This window comes from Neodiprion pinetum, chromosome 2 (genome assembly GCF_021155775.2).
Source record: "Neodiprion pinetum isolate iyNeoPine1 chromosome 2, iyNeoPine1.2, whole genome shotgun sequence".
NCBI classification, from domain to species: domain Eukaryota; kingdom Metazoa; phylum Arthropoda; class Insecta; order Hymenoptera; family Diprionidae; genus Neodiprion; species Neodiprion pinetum.
The window spans coordinates 24819217-24841273 of NC_060233.1; the positions used below are offsets into that span (position 1 = coordinate 24819217).

At 36.3% G+C, this 22057-nt stretch overlaps 2 protein-coding genes across 7 annotated transcripts in view; one reads left to right on the forward strand and one right to left on the reverse strand.

The window, feature by feature from the left end:
* Positions 1-208: 208 nt before the first annotated feature.
* On the forward strand, positions 209-15590 carry LOC124211014 (lipase member H-like). Of its 5 annotated transcripts, none has more exons than XM_046609624.2 (6): positions 209-341; positions 9960-10105; positions 10577-10834; positions 10927-11157; positions 11349-11508; positions 13986-15590. In XM_046609624.2, exons 1-6 carry the CDS (start codon positions 259-261, stop codon positions 14068-14070), a joined length of 963 nt encoding a protein of 320 aa, XP_046465580.1. In that variant the 5' UTR covers positions 209-258; the 3' UTR covers positions 14071-15590. The 5 variants fall into 5 exon arrangements, with proteins under 5 accessions (XP_046465580.1, XP_046465583.1, XP_046465582.1 ...); XM_046609627.2 differs by lacking the exon at positions 13986-15590 and adding an exon at positions 12872-13478; XM_046609626.2 differs by lacking the exon at positions 13986-15590 and adding an exon at positions 12123-12860.
* A 431-nt stretch (positions 15591-16021) lies between these two features.
* LRR (Leucine-rich repeat) overlaps positions 16022-22057 on the reverse strand; it is a 94801-nt gene continuing 88765 nt past the window's right edge. For both annotated transcript variants that reach the window (XM_046609571.2, XM_046609570.2), the window contains one exon: positions 16022-18032. In XM_046609571.2, coding sequence (XP_046465527.1) covers positions 18007-18032 — 26 coding nt within the window. In that variant the 3' untranslated portion in view covers positions 16022-18006. The remainder of the gene's footprint in view (positions 18033-22057) is intronic.

Here is a 22057-nt window from a genome sequence, read left to right on the forward strand (position 1 = left end):
TACGGGCCTCCAATTCAAGTCACGCTGCACGTGTATGCATTCGAGAACGTGCGCAACGCTGACATTAACGATATCTACCCAAGGCCAGACACAAACAGCATTATTGTATTAGTGTTTGGACGATAAGTTTAACATTGCAAATCTGTATTTAAAAACGTTCGTTGATAAATATGGGAAACCGGTCGAATGCAGAGACAGTCAATGCGCGGTTGTTTTAACAGGTAATTCGCGCTCCTAATTTTCTCTGAGCAGTAAATTATGCTTGGTGATTTATTGTGTTTACTGTTTGGTTGTTCAACTGTTTTGGGCACCAGTGTCTTGTTCTACCGGTGTTATGAAAAGTGAGTATACAGGGTAAGTTTATTTATAATATAATAAGTCAAAGTCAAACTACGAATGATCCACGTGTCCTGCGAACGATTGAGGGAACACGCCATTCAGAAATTGCCACTTCAATTACGGGGTTCACCGTGCAAGTTATTTTTTATAACCTTAAACGATTACACTCAATATATGAACAATCAAAAGAACGCCAGCAATTCCGCCAACTATAGGTAAAGAATTAGGTGCTGATATTTTGAATGAGTTGCCATTTTCATTTATTATCATATTGTAAAAGCCATTGAATTCTAGATCTCTAGACCTTACTTTTCACGGGTAACACGTTCATCGGGCTTGCTATTGGATACTTACCTCTATATTTGTACAACTTCTTAGCATCGGATCAGAGATATGAATCAATCTATAATTCTTTGTAAAAAAAATCTTATTCGAAAAGATTTGATTCTTAGTAAGAAATACCGAATGAATAGAAATTTAAATCATGCAGGAAGAATTATCAAATATTGCCGATTCCAAAATGAGTGTTTATCGAGAGAGTGGTCAAATAATCAATTTTAATTATCTCTACAAATATTGTCTACTTGAAAATAATAAATGTAGCACAAATTCAACTTTAACTGAATGAACTAAATTGAAATGTATCACCTGCATATTTATGCGTCACGTATACGTCTCGGTATATTCAAGGATGAATACAAAATCAACCCTCAAGAGACGAACTGTCGCGGCTTCCCGATTCAGGAGCACATGTGTATGTCATACCCGTGTGTCTTTAGTGATTTATATCTTGCAATCAAATGATTCGATTTAAAAAAATTTTTTTGAATCGATACTTCAGACGGTGTAGAAAAAGGGAAAAAGGTGTTTGCGGTATGATTATAAAAAATTCATTAACAATTGTCAAAATGTGATGATTTTCTTAAAAACATCACATTTTTGCGTGTTAGTTTTGGGTGGATCAGTTATGAACAAGGTAAAATGAGTGGATTAATGTTTGACACAATGCCGTTCATTTTTGGCGCGTACAGAGAACAGAACGGATACAGCGGAAAAGAAAACATAATGAACCGATGGTACAATATAGCGTTATACTTCCCGTTGGCGCCAATGTGCTTAAATTTAAAATGACAATGTTTGCCATTCCAACATTGCGAAATTAATGGATCAAAAAATGTTCTTCGATTAAAAAGATACATTTATTTAGCAAGGTAAAGTTAAGAGATTTTGAACAAATAATTCTTGGTTAAGCATAAGAAGTCATTTATTTTTCGGTAATAGAAATACTCTTAAAAGTATAAATATTGTATAATATTAAGAGGATAATTGGATGGTACATTCCACACAAATTTTAGCAGCATGTTCCTTGCACATAAAACGGAATTACGATGCTGAATATCCAAGAGTTATTTCAGCGTTCTGATAACATAAACACTTAAAAAATACACTAAAACACTTGCTTCGCACAAATCATTTCTTTAGTTAAACTGTCAACATAATGACGTTACAAGAGCACTGGGTAGCGTCTACCCATAGACTGACTACACTACACTCTAATTCAGCTAGTTTTAACATCTCATGATGATTCTGGTGGAGTGTCTGTAGTTGAGATTGTAGACTTTTTTCCCCTACGCGACATTAATTTCCTCAACATTACCATTTATAAGGAACAAACACATAATAATTCACCCCTGGGTATTCCATACACAGTGCTCCACTTGAAGGTTAAAGCTGATGGGTAATGATCGAATGCAAGAGCGTAGGACACTGATCCAATCGACGTTAAGAAAACAAGGGCAAGACTGAGGACAAATAAACAAATATAGGAAAGCAGCAGCCTGATAGAGGTATTCTGAGCTGCGGTAGAGGGATTCAGACTGTGCGAGAGAGATGGAAACAGGTTGTTGACCGTCCGTGGTTTTGAAATTTGCTTCCGTCTCTCGCACACAGCCTGGATCCAAGGTCCCTAGATTATACAGGTCAAGACACGCGTGTTCCAGTTTTTCCCACTATGACGTGGTAAAAATTTCTATGCACGTTCGCCCAAAAAATATCAAACTTACATTACCGTACCGACCAGTTTCGACCAATCTTGCTCAATTTTTTGAGGTTAAGCATCAACGAGTTGCGCCCTTAGTGTCCTGACGTTCACGAAATAAATAGAAGCACGTATATATTTTGAGGTTAATCATTGTGACAAGTCAGGAATCAGAACCACACCGAGTGCTTTCCATTTAGAGCACAGTGTGACACAGTGTACAAATTTCTATTGTAAGCGGTCAATCCGGACAAAGGAACAGACCAGAAATGTTTACACCGTGTCATATTGTGCTCTAAATGGAAAGCATCCATTGTCACACGAAACTTTTGGCGCATTCTCACTCATTTCTTTGCCCACGCGTGTCTTGACCTGTATAATCTAGGGACCTTGCCTGGACCTCTCGATAGTAGCGACACTCGTGGTCACTAGGCGAAACGGCCGGTGCTTCAATAAGAGGACACCCCCACCACTGAAATTTTAAGCGAGTTTCCAGACCTGTATGTAAGACCGTGGTGATCCCGTTACATCACGAACGTATACAGCTACGCCGACTTACCGACGAGTGATCACACGATGCCGGTACATCACGAGTCACTGACGAACGACCGCAGTAATGCCGGTCCACTGGGGCCAACCGTAGTAACGTGGTGGCACTAACAGGTAGCAGGGCATTACCACCAATGCTCACCTCTACGGTAGCGCGTGGGCCATTTAAGACGGCAGCAAAATCTCACTTTTCCAGCAAACCCGCGGTTGAGCGCCTGATTAGGTTGCAAATTTACTTTCTGGTCAAAGCAATTGCATCTGCAAAACGCATGGCTGGCGGTCAATTTACTCACCGGAGCGTAGCCGGTAAGTTGCGACAATTCATTTGTATTTTCAAAATTAGAATTCTGTATCCCGAATTTAATTTTAACTTTGCTCATTGAATGCATTACGGCCTGAGGTCACATTGTTGTGACTTTTTGAGTCGAATGAAAAGCCTAACTTATAGGAAGCAGGTCTAAATAGGGGTGTGATAGCTTACCCTCTATAAAATGTAGCAAAGGTAGCAATACCGCGTCTGCGGCAGGTACTAGATGGGTAGAAACGGCTATGCAGCCCCGCGTCTGCAAATTGGAGTAACGGTAGCGTTATCCGTGTCTGCCAATCAAGGACGACAAAATTAGGGAGTAATTACTTCCTTGCCTTATTCATCCGGAGCTCCAAATATTTCAAAATCCCCTTTAATTAATAATCTACTGGACAAAGACACTTCACCGGTACTGGATTTGAAGTGCATTCAACACATCAAAAGCAGTAACCGTTACAATATCTTTGTAGAAAACAATAATATTGACAAATATCTGACGCGCTGCTCAAAACAAAATAGATTGGTTTTACATAATGCCTTGGACCCAACGATGGTATAGCTAAATAAGTCCAACCATCGCATATGGCACTAGGCCAACTCACTTAAATAAATGGCTGTAGACCGATCTATAGCGCATCTCTCCAGGGGGAATTAAAATAAGAAATTGTTAGTAATTATCCCTAAGCATTCTCCCGGAACATGCAATTCAAAAATGCCCACCATCTTGGGGTAATCCGTCAAATTGTTAAAAACCTTAAATAAGATAATAGCATCAAGGTAACTTCTGTATGAAGCAAGGGAACAGATATTTAGAGTTCTCACAATACCGGCATAGTCGTGGTTCTTCAAAGTCGGAGGTCTACCCAATATAAATGCCATCTCTTTGAAGAACTTATGCTGAACCCTTTCAAGTGAAATTAAATGAGAGTCATAATAAGGAGACCAGATAGTGCATGCATAGAGCAACAACGATGCAACTAGTGATATATATATAAAGATAGCCTTTATTTGGGGATCTGAAAAATTTTCATTGTGACGCCGCCCAGACCTGTTTCAAATCGTGAGAAAAAAATGTGTAAATTTTCAAGGTGGCTATATCAATGGGCACGGGCTTCAACGCATAAATGCAATGAATTCTGATGAATATAAGTATTTCTTTTGTGAAATTCGAATTGTTTGTGTAAAAGTATGAACAATTTAAATCTTCAGTTGTTTTTTCATCACGGTTCTTGATCGATTTTTCCTAAATAATATATTGCTTAAAAATATGAATATTTGCAGCCAAGCGGTTTTTATCTGTTCAGCCTCTTATTATTTGGCAAAAATCGATTAAGAACTGTGATGAAAAAAAATTAAAGGTCTGAATTGTATATATTTGTACATGAACAATTCGAATTTGACAAAAAAAAATGTGCTTATTCTTTGCATTCAGTGGTTGTGGTCCATAACGCTGTAGGGACTTGAAACGTGACACACATTTTTTTTTTAATTTGGAACAGGTCTGGGGGGCGTCACAATGAAAATTTTTTCGACCCCCAAATAAAAATCACCCTAATATATATTTCACCTCGCAAGGCAACGTAATTCCCTTACTATTCTCAATTTATAAGATTTCTAGACTATTACCGACTTTCCTGGGTTCCCTGGTGTGTCACCACTTTTATGAATTCATTGACGCCAAGCGGACATCCATTGAATAAATAAACGTTCAAAGTAGGAAGTACTAGTTATTATTTTGCGTAATCCGAATTTATAAAAACATGGGGAGAATAAAAGTGCAGATTTTACTTGAAACTACAGGAAAAGTGGACTCATTAGGTTTTTTGATAAAATACACTTCGTAAATGCAAAATTTGCTCTAGAAGCAATGAATACTACTGTGTGCAAAGGAAAATGTACTAAATTTATAGTAAAAAATATAGTTGACGAGGGTGCTCTTTTTACCAAAAACCGTGATGTGTCCCTCTTTTCCTGCAGTTTTGAGTGAAATCTGCTTTTTTTCTTCTCTCTGTGAATTATTATGTAATGGTACCAGATTGAAAATGGCACTGAAGAAAACGTATTTCGACAGTTCACGTATAATCGACCTTACCAAAACCCTAATCTACGCTGAACTTTGTAAATTTTGTTTAATATTACTTGAAAATCAACGATGCTGCAAGATCATGTGGACGATGCAGCTATAATACACATTCACCAAGATATAGTTGAACAATGAGATCTCGAACTTCGGATAAACGAATTCATCAACCTTATCAACTGCAGAATAGTAACTTTAAGTACATCGAAGTGAAATCAGAGTGTAGTTTATATAGGAAAGATTGAAAAGTTTAACCGTGTTATTTTATACTAGTCAAGAATAACCTCGGTTCCACACCTCGGAAATGTAAGTCCGCCGCTCCTGCCTGTCCGTAGACCCTGCATTGTACTAGATCCAATCAATAACCCGATCATGGTCTGGAAGACTCACTCGATACTGTAAATGCATCACAAGTGGAGCTTGAGCTTCTCTGTTGCTACTGTTTTTTTTTTTTTATCGTGTTTCGGATGTAAAGAGATGAGGTTCGCTGCCGAAAGGTCAGTACCAGTGCGTAGGAATAGGCAGGACATTTCAAAGCTCACACCAAGCCGGATCGAAGTCCACATAATTCTTTCGTTATTTATGATTTAACGTTTTGATTAATTAACTTTCGATCTACGTACTCTCGCAGTTACTCACGCTTTAACTGATTTACTGTACAATATCACATGCGCAACTTTGCGATAACTTAATTCGATAGATAAGAATAATTTCAAAATTAATGGGAGACGGTTTAGACGGTAGAAGGCCCCAGAGCTTATATCTGTAGAGACAGGACTAGAGTTCAATTGTAACTATTTTTATATACTCTTTGCCACAAGACAAGAAGAGAGCAGGGAGAGGAAGCGACGGAGAAGGATTAAAGATCGGTGTTGACACTTCCACTTACTCGGTGTCACGTTTTCTCCCATACATATTGGTACCCGCGCTTTATCATCTTTGGAGGTGAGCGCTACCTGATTGGGTCCAAGGATTGAAGTCACACATTCTAAATTTCTTATCACAGCAAATAAAAAGTTTGAACAACATGACTTTTATGTAAACCAGTGTAAGGTCATGCAAACTTGACAGGTACAGTTTCTACGTGTCATTTTCCCTCTAAAGAATGATAATTTCGTGACAGTAGATGAAGATGAGTGGCAGTTCACGACAAATTATATTCAGTTTCAAAACTCTGGTCTCACAATTGATTAAGAGTTTTACAAGCTCTAATTATCTCGGAAAGATCTCGAATATCTGTAGAATCTCCATTAGATACAATTCTTTTTAGTTTAAGCTGATCAACCTCTACTCCAGGACGCTCTGGTTGTCTCTAATTTTTAAAATTTGTTTTTGTAAAGTCTTCAACTTTGATTTTTCCATAAAAAGATTCAGTCTTGGCCTTTTCATAATTCAACGATTTTTCTCGTCTCCAAAACCTGCATCAGACTTTTCTATTTCAGAGTTAAGTTGACTCTTGAACTCTTGAAGTTTTGATAGAACGTATCTTGTACAGGTGTAGAAAATTTATAAGTCGCTAATTTAAACGAAGTTTCACCAGTACCATCATCGTCATTCTTATTTGCAGACAATAGTACGAATTTTCGTTTTTGTCTACCTGTCAATTTGAAAATAATACGAGAACTATTAAATCTGACTGTTTCGTTAGAAATATTTCTACAGCAAACTGAATACATAAAATGTGATGAGATACAAAAGTCGTTGGTAAAAAAATTATTTTACAGCTGTTACGGAAAAGACTGTATTGTTGGCATTAGAAGGGAATTTAGGATCGTTGGCGATCACTTCCGTCTTGTTCTCAGGTAGAGATTTGCATTTAATTTTGAAATAGGAGGTGGTGGTGAAATAGGAGGCACGAAACGATCTGCGGCACCTACTAATATTCCGTTCGTTGAACAAGACGCAGGGTAGCATAACTGAATGAAGTATATGACGTATTGTAACGTCTTTGGCCGCCAAGCTGACCCGCGGAACGGGCAACCCGTCAGCAAATACACGGACAGGCATAGGCAACGAATTCAGACACAACGATGGACTTAAGCTCAGAGCATAGAGTAGAAGGAGACAAATCTCTTTCGTATTTCTCCGTGAGAAGGTGATCCCATTTTTTGGGAAAAAAGGTGGTGCTGTTAACAGCGTGGAACTGCTATTTTCCGACTAGCGGGAACATTCGAATGCATTTAATTTGCAATACAAAACCAATAAAATTTATGGAAGAAGGTAGTATAGAACGCAACTGGTATATAATACGCAACCTCACTGAAAATGTTCATCATGTGTCAAATCATGAAATGGTTTGAAAAAATTCAGCGTGTAATTTATTGCGTGATTTATCTTGTAAATTCGATACAATACATCAGAAATCACATAATAAATTACGAAAGCCCGAATCATCAAATATACTAGATCGAAATTCATATAGTTCACGATATAGTTGATTATATGATTTTTAATCTAGTATACCTGATGGTTCGTGCTTTCGTAATTTATTATGTGATTTCTTATATGTATGTTTTATCGAATTTACGAAATGAATCATGTAATAAATTACACGTCGAATTCTTTCAAAACATTGTATGATTAGACACATGAATATTTTCAGTATGGAACTGTATTACGAATAATCTTATAATTTAACAAATATAGCGACTTCTCTTTCACTTACTTTACCAGTGATTGTAAAAAAAAGTTTGTTACTACGAAATACGCAACTTTATGCATGAGTATCGTAAAATTTATGATAATTTGTGTAACATACAACCGGTGGCAACGTAAATTAGGAGTTAGCTGTACTGTGGATCTACTTTTTTTGGTGATGTTCAGTGGGCTGTAGCTCAAAACAGCCAACGAAAATAAATTTGTATTGATTAAAGAAGTCAATTTAATTCAGTATCGATAAATGAAAATATTCTTTTATTAGATATACTTGTGAAAAAAGTATACGTTATTGAAGTGTGCAATATGCTTTAGTTTATATTTATGCGCTAGGTGAGTCTATGACTGCTTTCGTAGCAGTCAAGCTTTTTCTTTTTTTTTTTTTTGCTATGAATAGCATTAAAATAACATCGAGAAATTACGGACGTTTTACCCATTGTGTATTTTATTGACAAAAAGTGTTATTTATTAATACTTCATATGACATGACCCAACTACAATGCAATCTTCTATAGTGCGGTTATGTTGCCCCGAATGTCGAGATAGGTATGTATGTGCAATGACTATGGTCAATTGGAAGTGAGCGGTTCTACGCTGTTAATAGCGACACCTATACTCTGGTCCCTGAATTTTCTTTTTTTTCTGCAATGGTTTGTACATCGTTAGGACGCCAAAATTTTCGTTCGCACAAGTACAAAATCCGAAATATTTGAAAAAAAATTTTTGTGAAACTCGGGGGGCCAACTTCACACAGGTATTCCAGAGCCCTTTCGATATCATAAAGTACTTCACAATAGTAGTCTGAGGTGTGCTGCAGAGAACGCCATTCGTAGACGTTTCCGAGAAAAAATGAATTGAAAATTACAGTTGTATTAAGTGACGTCGAAGCGCTCGGCTACCACGCTGCTGGCTCGGGTTCGATCTCGGTGTCGGTACTCTTTTTTTCACAATGCAAGTTACTAATTTAAAGGGAAGGTGCTACGGAATAAGTATAATACAAGGCTATAATTCATTATGCAACATAATTTATTTTTCGAAAGGTAACGTAAGTGTAAGGCTGTCAATTAGTCATCGCTATCGCTCGCATTTTCGGCGCAGCTGGTGCATTTGTGCGAATGATATTTATCTTAAAAACAGGTGAAGGACAAATTTTTTTCGCACCAGGCGCATAATATAAAAGCAACGCTCATGCAATGCATGCGCAATTTTTTCTTAACATCTGTAACGGAAAGCAATAGCCTTGTAACTTGTTCCGTAGCACCTTTCCTTTAGATGAGTAACATGCGTTGTGAAAAAAAAAGTACCGACACCGTGATTGGACCCGGGTCGGTAGCGTGGTGTGATGGAGTACTTCGACATCAGTTGTTACAACATTAGTGGTATATGAGTTCAGCGATAATTTTCAATAGTTTTTTTTCTCAGAAATGGCTGCGAATGACGTTCTCTGCAGCACACGTTACAATTAGACTACTATTGAGAAGTACTTTATGATATTAAAACGGCTTTGGAATCGGTGATCCAATGTTCGCGCCCTCTTCTTGTCAGAGTGATCCAGAAAGTAAAATTTAAATAGCCTACAATTAGAAATATTTAGCTATTTACAACTTATAATTTTTCACAATTTCACTTGAATCGATTAGGAATAGCAACCTAAGAATTACGGTATAAATTTAATTATCAGTTTACTTTATATTTAAATCATTTGTATTTTTCTTTTGTTATCGTATACATTTACAATACAATTCAAGCACTTATATAATTTTCATTGGTATTGACTTTATCAAATATTAAACATTTAAATCCAACCATTTGTTTGCTCATTTGACGAACTAATTTTGTAAATCAAAATTCATATCCCAAAGACGTCTTGAGAATAGGGCGTATGTGCACCGCGTTCCATCTTTCATGAATTTTTGGCTATTTTCAATAATATTTATGAATGAATTATGAATGACATTTTGTGACATAATGATTAAACATTTACTTTTCAGAACAACTGACGAGTACAGTGACATAGAATCAGGGAATGCGACGGACCTGATAAATCTATTGAACAACGAGTCACTCTCCTTAACGTTTTACATTCACGGTTGGAAGGAGAGTTGTCTCAACAAGAGCTCATTGACGATCATGTCAGGTATTTCACCAAAATCCGCTACAACATTTGCAATATAATTACACTGGTTAACAAAATTTTGTAACAAGGAAGGTGCTTACTAATTTTTAAATACCTATCTACTCTCATTATAAAACCATATTTATTTTGATTCGATCAGGTCTAGTTTTTGTGTTACAGCTGCTGCCGGTAAAATTGAATGCTTATCGTTTTGACTTACCTTTGTTGATTTAGAGTGTTTTGCTATTAAGTAAATGTACAAAACGATTATAGATGAGCGTTTATTGTATGTAACCTCATTTTTGTTCATAAAAACTGTATTTTTAGAAGAACTAAAAAAAACATTATACAATACAACTATTCGTACCTAAGATATTCTAATATCAATTTTATTATACTTAACCTTGTCCCTAACATAATCGGTTAAAAGTTTTCATGTTACACACAAAAAATGAAATTTCGTTGACCGGTGTTATCTCCGTGTTTCCACAGCTCTACTATCACTCGATACTGGTGGACATATCTGCTGCTTTGACTGGAGCGCAATTTCTAAGCTCGATTACGTGTCCGCTGCGGTCAAAGTGCCGGAAGTCGGAAACATCTTGGGCAGAGATATGGCAAGCATTTCGGATATGGGTTTTGCGATAGACCAGCGTTGGTTTATCGGCTTCTCAATGGGAGCACATGTCGCTGGATGTGCGGGGCAACATCTAATTCAAACAAATCATTCACGACCCACACGAATTACTGGTAGCCGCAAAGTTGTTGAATTACTCCAGCGGATACAAAAGTCTGCAGCTTAATTGTAACGTCAGCCATGTGATGAAATCTCCTATTTATAGGCCTGGATCCGGCTCTTCCACTCTTCTATCCGCCATTCAACGTCCATAACTCCTGCCGTTTGAATTCTTCTCAGTCTAATTTGGTCGACGTCGTGCATACGGATGGCGGAGTTTATGGCGTTCCTGATCCAATTGGAACCTGTGATTTCTTCCCCAATTCGGGAGTTCGTTACCAAAAAAAGTGTCCCTGGTTACCAAACACATTTAATATCAATGAAATACTCCCAACATGTGAGTACGATGGTTAAATAAATCTAGATTTTAAGGAAATACATTTTTGTATACCAATATCCTGATAATAGCGGCTTAGAAAAATATTTAAATGTAAAATTGCCATAATTGTAGTTATCAAACACATCACTTTTTATAACATTAACATATTACGAGATTCGATTACTCATAGATGTAGTAAACGTTTCCAGATCGATGTAGCCATGACAGATCTTGGATGTATATGGGAGAGGCGATAAGAAACAAGAGCTCACATTTAGCGGTACAGTGCGACGATGCTGAAGATTTTTACAACAATTCTTGTAGTGGGAATTTGATAGTCGCGCTGGGCTTTTACCTCCACTTTAAATCGTAAGTCATTGCTAAATATTTTTATGGGAAAAACATTTCATTGAAAATAGCGAAACACGTGGAAATGGAATCACATATCATATATTTTTCACCCCTACAGTACGTATTATTTCAAAAACATTGCAGCAACGTAAAGATTGTGAGATTTGTGATATTTTAGATATATTGCAGCGACCTAACTTTGCAAGCTTCAGAATAATTTAAGAACGTTGTAGCAACGTAATGTCACAAGGTTTGAAATGTTCCGGGAACGTAACTTTACGTAAGTTGAAATATATTCCCGAGTAGCACACTTTTGAAAATGACGACTAACATTTGATTTATTTGTTGCCTTAGGCTAACCTTTATTATCATTATGGAGCAATTGCTTGCATGTATCCTACAAACAAAATCCCAGTTACAACTGGGCATATCGAGTGAAGCCGGATTCAACATTCGATCGATATGGATTCGCCATCTTAGACGCGTAACTTAAGAATCTAGTAGCGAATGAACACTTCCTTTAAGATTATTAAAACTGTCATAATATCGACAGATAGAAAATTTGACTGAGAGTTTTTAGAAAGTTGGTAAAACGGTGACAATTTACTTGAACGATGTGGTAATGATCGCAGGTTGTAAGCCAAAAGCTGAAGTTGTGCAGTGTGGCGACCATATGTCAACGAATATCTTTAAAAAGGTCAAGATCAAGATAGCGATTAAACAAAAATTAGACATCGTACAGAACTCGCCATGCCGAATGTAATGACATCAAAAAGATCTGGTGATATCGAAATTTTTACAGTTTTGTTTTACTATTTTTTAATGACGAATCAATTAATAGTTGACTTGTACACCATTGAATGTAAATTGACAGCCGAGCGGACATTTGTGAACGTATGGTTGACATGTAATCAATTATTGGCTTCCAATCGCTCTCTTCATCAGTCTCCGCTTAGTTGACTCCATTTTCCGCCGACACTAAAAAGGGAGTTATCCTAGGTTGATTTCTCCGATTTGATTTTTTTTGTAATATTTTATAGTAGACTAAAAACTAAGCGACACCAATTTTTTTATTTTTTTTCCATTTGCCACTCAACAGTTTGAGGGGGTGAAATCACCCTTCAAATTAAGACATGTCAAGGGGCGATTTGACAGTTTTACCCATAAGAACTTTATATTTTTGTACCAATTCAACTGGAAAAGTTTTCTCATAACGAGAAATAAAAAATGAAAATTTTCTCAATTGTTTGGAGGGATAGCGCTAGATTTGGATTATTGATATGGGATCCGCGAATTAGTGAGAAATGGCAATAGTGAGAAAGCGGGATGATGACTGAAATAGATGATGATTAAATAACAATAAAGGATATTTTATTGTTAGTTGAGAAAGATACAAGGCGATACGATCTGCATCGCAAGAGAACAGAACGACAACCGAGGTTTACAAAGGCGAGAGAATACACAGATGATACGCAGATATGATTTTGCGGCTGATTAGTTTCGAGGCGTGACACGGCCAAGCGGCTAGATTTGAGGTAGAGAAATAGGTAAGCATTGCACGCGAGTGTGAGTACATGCGTGAGGACGATTTTAAACAGCGAGTGAAATGAGACAATAATGCGCGCGATAGAATACTTTGATTCGAACTGTCGAGTTCGCTACTTTGCCGAAACCTCAATTTAAAAAAGAAACTGCCAAATTGCCCCCAGACATATCTTACCTTGGAAAGTGGATTCACTCCCTTAAATTGTTTAATGGTAGATAAAAAAAAAAAATGGGTGCGTGTACTTATGTACGCGCGTGAGAAGTTATACTTCTTTGGCATCATTAAATAATACATACGGATAACTAACCTCAATTATATTGGAGCACTTGAAAAAGTATTTTAGCACAATTTTTTCACTAATATTCAGAAATAGTAAATAATATTAATCCAAATATTCAATTTAAATCACTACTGAATATATTTTATTGCCACATATATAATTCGCACTTGTATGAAAATAAAACACGTGTTGTGACTGTAAAAACTAAAACCATGTGGATAAATATTATAAATAAATATGAAAACAGTAATCAGAGGCGACAAGCGTACCAACATGCGCGACTAAGAGAGGTTTTATTTCTATTTCGTTGGTAGCTTTTTTTCGAGACTTAATGAATTCGGTTCAGTGGGCAACTTCATCCTGTTAATTTTGTGTTACAGTGATGCGCGCGCATCTTGAAATTTCACTCTCATCAGTTTTTCATAACGCGCCTAAAGAAGTATAACTTCAATAAGTGTCGCTTAGTTGTTAGTCTACTATAACATGATACAAAAAAAAAAAAAAATCGGAGAGATTGACCTGAGATACCTTCCTTGTAAGTCAAATATATGTCGACCGTGTGTTACTTGGGTTGCAAAACTATATTTTACTGCGTGATAATTTATCATACTATGGTTGTTTGGAAATGGACTGAATGAAGCATTCTGAAATAATCATTATTCTTGCCAGGTGCTCTGGAACGTATTACTATGAGACAAACGGAGAGCCTTTCTATGGTAGGGGTAAAAAGGGCACGTACCCCAACAGCTCTTAATTTTAGTTCATCGTAACGTGGGAAAGAGAATTAAGCAGAAAATATGATTCAAACCTTGAATAGCATACGTAAGCCGAAGAGAAATGAAGATAGAGATGGTCAAACTACCTTATAAAAACCAAATACACTTGCAAGAACTGAATAAGATAAGTTGATCCTGATTGGATCACAAAACTCGTGTAAGCATATTTACCCCATACTTATTGAAAATATATCATTACTGAATCGTGTACAATTATTCCTAATCGTGCATTTTCTGTTTTACCTTCGACATACCTGTTTAGAGATAGAGGAAGTTCGGTAATTTTAATCCTACAAGGTTGGCTGAAGGCGAAGGGTTTGAGAACACATGCAGATCGAAATAAAGAGTGAGATTCATTTTAATGATTCGCTTTATTCCGCGTTTAGATCAGTACTGAGGATGCAGCTGATGTGAGAGAATCACGAACAGTACTTAGAACTAAGACAATATTCAGGAAGGTATGAACTAGTGCCTCAGTTACCCAAGATGCAAAGCGCGACTTTGGTCAGCTGAGCTTAGTGGAGTGAAAATTTTTACGGTAAGATGACTTTGAAAAATGCCTTCCCCCTAGCCCCTCACGCTACTTCATAGCGCAATCGTCCAATCTGCCAGCCGTCAATTTCCAATTTCGCCGAATAGTTCATAGTTTTTGTACGCAAAGCTGACAGTTTGGTAGCTGAAACAACTGTGATAGGCAAGGGGACAGTTCGACAGAGTTTCAGCCGTCTGCTACAGATGGCACGGGAATCGCGCCACACACGGAATCTTTTGGGCACGGTCTTATATACAGGTCTGGAAACTCCATTGGAGGGGATATGTCGCTTATTGAAGCAATTTTTGTGTTCACCAGTCGCCACTAGGTTCGTTACGATCTTATTAACAGCGGTGGCGGGGCCGGGGGGGTCCAGACAAGACCGTGGTATTCGCATATAGGTATAGGTAAGAAATGTAAGTTCGAACTCTTCGCAGACGACGAAATGGTTATGTGTAAAGTGATAATATAGATTGCGTAGTACGAACTTTGAACGAAATCTTGAACTTACTGGCAAACTGGTTGAATAGAAACCCACTGAAATCGAGGTAATGGCCTATTTGCACACTGTACATTAGCCCACAGCAACTTTAGCCGACGGTACTTTTACGTGCCATTTGTTTGTGCACGGCCTGTACCCTGTTAGCACATGACCCCGTTGCACACAAGAATTTTAAAAGATGGCACTATTGCACACAATATTTGTGTACACTAGTTTTGATGTCCGGTGTGCTGTAGCTATCAGCCAACTCCCATAACTCCTACAAAAAATTTGAGAAGGTGACTGTGACAGGGTTCGAAAGAGTTAGGCTTTCACACTTCCATCCATAGATACACTATCTACTGTAGCTACGAAACATTCAATCTCCGTACCCCTTATAATAAATTGCAAAAGGTGACTGTGACATGGTTAAAAAAAGTTAGGCTTTCGTGCACTGCGACTGAAAGATATATTTCACAGCCAAACCACTTATAAAAAAAGTAACACAGTTGACTATGATAGGGTTAGATATATTTTTTCATACAGGATCTTCCTCATATTTTTCACCTCAAAAATTTTCCCGCTTCACCATGGATAGAAGTGTTGTGTGCAGAAGTATCATATGCAATGGTGCCATATGCATAAGTGTCGTAACATCGAAATTTCAGTGTACAAATGCGTCGTGTGTTCACGTGTGTCGCAGTCGTGCACAAACGAATGGTGTGTGAAAATGCCACGAGCTAAAGTTCATGCGGGTTGATGCGCCGTTTGCTAAGTGTACCCTCTCAAAATCGATATAAAAATACAGTTTCAATGTGATGTGAATCTAGGAAAAACGATCTTTATAACAGCTTTGATATTTGCGTAGGAAACGATAAAATCTAAGAAGTTGAAGAAACTAAATATTTAAGCATAATGACGGAACGACACTTTACTTTCGAAAAGCATACTTGGCACATCACAAAAAAGTAGAATCAAATTAAAAATTATATACGCATAATGTTTCACATTAAAACAATACAAGGATGAAAAAAAAACATCAGTTTTTAAACTATTGTCGAATTTATCCCTTCTGTCTGCTGATTTAACTGGAGTGATTTTATAATAGTTGTATTGCTGGAAGATAAATTTGAATAAATATAATCACAAAATCAGTTTACAAGATGTTTGTTAAATAATCATTAATCACATGTAGGTATAATATACATATTTGATTACATAAAACCCCCAATCGTAAAGTCTTACTTAAAACCAAAAGTTTAACAAAAAAGTTCATTTAAAAATGTGTCTGTTTATAATCGATTTCTATATGTATATATATATACTATATGGCACAATAAATTTAAAAATGGAATGGACTTAGAGATAATTCAATATAAATAATAAACATCCAGATATATTGTATTTCGGATTGATTTTTTTTTCTTTGCTCAATCTGTAAATTTCCATGTTCATTAAAAGGATTGAAAAAAAATTTACATATTTACAAATATCTGTATTACGACTTGAAACTAAAATAATAGTCAAGAATTATAGGTAAATTCGATTTTCGTATTATATTATACAATACTATTTAATCGGTGAAATCGTTTAATAGTTTATAAAGATAATGCTGAATACGATTCGAAAAAGTGTATTTGTATAGAGTTAACGACGTTACGTTTCAGCAAATTTCATGAACTATTATGGTATTAAATTTGTCAAACAAGTGGTTCTCAACTACCAACAACGATCAATACTGCCGAGATAAGTGGACATGAATGCGAAAAAAATTATTTTTCTTCAAGAAGGTTGATTGGCCAAAAATCTTTACTATTCACTAATGTTATTACGAGATGGTCGTAGATTAAGTATCGACCAAATTATTATATTCGCAAACCACGAACATCTAAGTAAAAAACTGAAAAATAGGAAGTACTGGAATTATTGAAAAAATCTTAGATATGTATGCGTCATTTCGAATAGCTTCCAAATGGTTCAAAATCTAGTAGCTTCGTTCAATTTCACTCTACAATGGCTCGTTTTATTCAGAAGACCATTTTCTACAGAAGCAATTTTCTTTTTTTCCAATAGTCGATTCAATATTGTCATTTGTTGAGTTATACGCTCAGAGCGACTTTGTGTATACATCAGCACCTTGTGTGCTACGAAGGTATGTTGCGCATGAACAGCAATCATGTACTGGGAATGGAATATCTTAACATTGATCATAATCAATACCGATGCAATATATAATAAAATTGATTATTTAATGATGCCAACATGATTAAAACAAACTGTTTCAATGATTTTATAGAAAATAGTCTTCTGCATAAAATGAACCATCGTAGAGTGAAATTGAAAGAATCTACTAGGATTTCAATGATTTTGAGGTGATTTACGGTGAAGCAGTTTTGATTTTTGTATTTTTCAAGAGATATTTGTAGCTCACAATATAATATTTTGATAAATACTTAATTTACGACCGTCTTGTAATAAAATAGATATTTTTTTTTAATCGATTTTCCGGCAACCAACCACCTTGAAGTATTTTTCTTTCTTTTTCAACTCAAGCTAGTATTAATATCATTTTGGGGTCGGTATTGCACGTGAGCAAATATGTGCGAAATCGGCACATGAGCAGTAATTGTCATGCATAGAAGAACTCTATGAAATAATTACTAGATTTTGTATTCAGCAATTTTCTCAATATCCTATTTAGTATCAAGATAGATAATAAATTACTAATTATGTTCGCGTGTGCTATATTATCTAAATAATACCACTATTCGATTTTCGTTTATTAATTATATTAACTTAAACTATAGTTGTTGCTAAACGTCAACGATGTCGTTGTCATAGTTGAAATCCGAGTCACGTAATAGCGAAATCCGACGCTGCTTGACGGCGGTGCTGTTCTCTTCAACCATTTTCCTCACTTCCCCGTCCTGTGATCAGAATAATTAAATTTAACGTTATTGTTTTTGACTCGCATAGTGAATTGAGAAATCTTTCCCTTTAGTTATCGTCTCGGTTGAGTAAATACAATTGAAACTGGTTCATAAAAAATCAGTGAGAGTAAATCGGAATAACAAATCAGAATTTTTCTGAATTAATCCGTCGAAATACATTTGTAACTAATAATACACGCATACACAAGAACGTCTGTTGTCCGAGGGACCAGCCAACCATACCTACATGTTGAATCCAGTGTAAAAATTGCCCCATCACCCCCAGATCATGGGTTACATTGTGAATTTCTCTAAACATGGAACAACGTATCCTGGTACAATTATCTCAAAGCGATGTCAAAGGTCAAATTTTATTTACCTTGACGACGTCGAATATCATTTGTTTTGACAACGTTTGGGATAGCTGTGGTGCACTTGGCGGGATCACGGTTTTACATAGAGGTCTGGAAACTCGTAGGGTGGGGAGTGATACAAATAGTGTGACCACCGGTGACAAAGCGTAGTGCTCATTTCCGCCACTAAGAGCAGTGCAACCTTGAGGTAAGCCAATCAAGTTAGAATGGGAAGAGCTTGCTTTGAAGGTTATCTGCAAACTAAACTAGTAGCCAAACGGAGAACTGATAGTTTGGGTCGCATTAATTATCACAATCCCCACCACTTAAAAATATAGCCGAGTTCCTGTATGTAAGACCACAGACCAGCTACGATACTCAACCTGGGAGTCGATTATGTAATTTTACCTTTCACATTTCCTACCAATCCAGCATTCTGATTGGTTGACTAAACTTTGCAAATCAATTAGAATACTTGAAAGGTGGGAAGTGTGGAAACTGAAATAACATGTCCCCCCCCCCGAACATCAGCCCCAATTGCTTGAATAAGGTGCACGCATCGTTCCACACACGGAGAAACTCACAGTATATGGGGGTTTAGGGGAAAAAAAAAAAAAACTTGTCCGGCAGACAACACACTTTTTTGCGTGGCTTGCAATCTTTCGTTCATAAATTTGTAGCAAATTTTAACGATTTCTGTCTTATGTAATTCAAAAATTCATCGTTTGAATTCGTTATTGAAATGTAAAATATGTGGATAGTTAAAACTCGAAAGAAATTATATTTTTGTTACTGGTGCGAGTAATGATAGCGAAGTTTCTACGATTTACTCAGAAGGTGGATTTCCGTCAGTTTCTCAATTTGGCGAAAAAAAGTTCTAACAATGTTCAGTAAGTTCTAGAAAGTTTTTAGAAATATCTATGTTACGTGCCGCGTACCGCCACACGTCTCCCCTATCTATTGTGCCTACTTGCTAACTCTCTCACATTTCTTATGGTAATGTTATTGTTTGTATCCAGCCTCACGCCACTCATTATCGGTCTTACTCAGCTAATTCCATTCACGTGTGCTCTAGATTCTCGCGTCCATCCTGCACTCTTAATTTACTCGTATTCCGACTTTCGTCGACTACTCTTCTTACCTTCAAACAAAACGTGACTCAAGACACACGCCTGATCTTTTATTCATTTTTAATTATAAACAATAAACCATTCAATATCCTGAAACTAAAACTACATTCGTCGAACAGTATCATTCAATGAGTATCCTGCAAGAGCCCTCACCGAACCCAGAGCATACCAAATTATAACCATCCTTCATGTGTATCGATACTTTAACCGGGAAAGAACCCAAATAAATTCAATTATTCGTAACAGATGTAGCTTCTCAGTAAGTAAAAAATTAACTTCGGTAGATTTATGGTACACGAATATCTTACTTTTTTATTGGAAACAAATTTATGAAGGGTGGTAGGGGAAGTTCCAGAAAAATATATTACATTATTTACCCAGGAGGCCCAATTTGCATCCTTGCTCCCAGGCCCCTTAATGCCTAGATACGCCACTGTGACTGACTGATTGTGAGCCCTGTCTCGGAATCAGACTGACTGACTAGTGGATTCGTGTTCCTGATGTTTCGATATACTATTATACTAATTTTCAACCTTTCCTAGAATTTTGCACGGCACCGGTCACTTTTACATATTCACCAGATGACCACGGCCAGATGTCCCAGAATTTCGCAGACTGACTGCACATTCTAATCGTACACACCGAGATTAACCCATTAACGCCCGAAATGACATTTTTCATATAGTCATGTTTGACCGATTGTCAACAACGCTAGGACAATGGGATTTTAATAAAAATTGGTATCCGACTATTTTCAAGGGTGCCCTTTTAGAATATCGAGGTTAGAAGCTATGAAAATTAGATTTTCTATGAAAAATTTGCAATTAAAAAAAAAAAAACAGCGAAATTTCGGTGTAGTTATTTTGAAAAACTATTTATATCGAACCTTCATAATACTCAAATCAGACTCTTTTCTGCAAAAATCGTGGAATTTTTATCTGTACTTTAAAAACCTATTGGTTAAGAATTTTTTTTTTTATCAATTGTTTTCAAAATAGCGGCTCGAAAAGGGTGAAATTTTACGTAAAAATCAAATAATGTTTTCTTGCTTGATTTCTCGAGCTAATTGTTATATCTTGGGTTCAACTTTGGATATAACCTTGATTCAGTGTTTGAATCTCGAAAATTATGGAAATTTTGAAAATTAAAAATGGCGGATTCAAGACGGCGGATGAAATCATTGAAAAAACGTTATTTGGCGCAAAAACTTTGATCCTCGGGTTTTCGGGGTCGCTGATTACGAATCTGACGTCAGTTTTGAAAAACTAAAAAATGGCGGATTCAGTATGGCGGACAAAAATCAAAATTACATGATTCTGCCCAAAAATATGTGACGAAAATATGTGATTATCTACCGAATATATTATGTAAAGTGCAAATAAGTGAAAAAAAAATTCACATCCATATATGTATATGTCAATAACAATAATAATGTATCCACAATTTAAAATTTCTGAAAATTGACTTCATATTCGTAATTAGAATCAGAGATCCCCAAACCCTAAGGAGCAAGTTTTTGTGCAGAATTATATAATGTCTATTTTTGTCCGCCATATTTGATCAATTCTTATGAGTTTCCTATACCTGAACTCATATTTGTAATTAGAGACCCCTAAAACCCCTGAGATAAAATTTGTGGGCAGAATCATGTAATTTTGATTTTTTGGTCGCCATATTGGATCCGCCATTGTGTATTTTGTGAAAACTGACCTGAGATTCATAATCAGGGAACCCCAGAAACTCCTGAGAGCGATTTTTTGCGCAGGATCGTGTAATTTTGATTTTTTGTCCGCCATATTGAATCCGCCATTTTGTAGTTTTTCAAAACTGACCTCAGATTCGTAATCAGCGACCCCAAAAACTCTGGGATCATAGTTTTTGCGCCAAATAACGTTTTTTCAATGATTTCATCCGCCGTCTTGAATCCGCCATTTTTAATTTTCAAAATTTCCATAATTTTCGAGATTCAAACACTGAATCAAGGTTATATCCAAAGTTGAACCCAAGATATAACAATTAGCTCGAGAAATCAAGCAAGAAAACATTATTTGATTTTTACGTAAAATTTCACCCTTTTCGAGCCGCTATTTTGAAAACAATTGATAAAAAAAAAAATTCTTAACCAATAGGTTTTTAAAGTACAGATAAAAATTCCACGATTTTTGCAGAAAAGAGTCTGATTTGAGTATTATAAAGGTTCTGTATAAATAGTTTTTCAAAATAACTACACCGAAATTTCGCTGTTTTTTTTTTTTAATTGTAAATTTTCCATAGAAAATCTAATTTTCATGGCTTCTAACCTCGATATTCTGAAAGGGCACCCTTGAAAATAGTCGGATACCAATTTTTATTAAAATCCCATTGTCCTAGCGTTGTTGGCAATCGGTCAAACATGACTATATGAAAAGTGTCATTTCGGGCGTTAATGGGTTAAGCTGCGTGCATGTTTTCAGATTCGATCAATTTTTTTACGGCTCGGTGCCACTAACTCCTGGACTAATTATCAATAGAGAACGAAGTTTCGGAAGAATATGAGTTC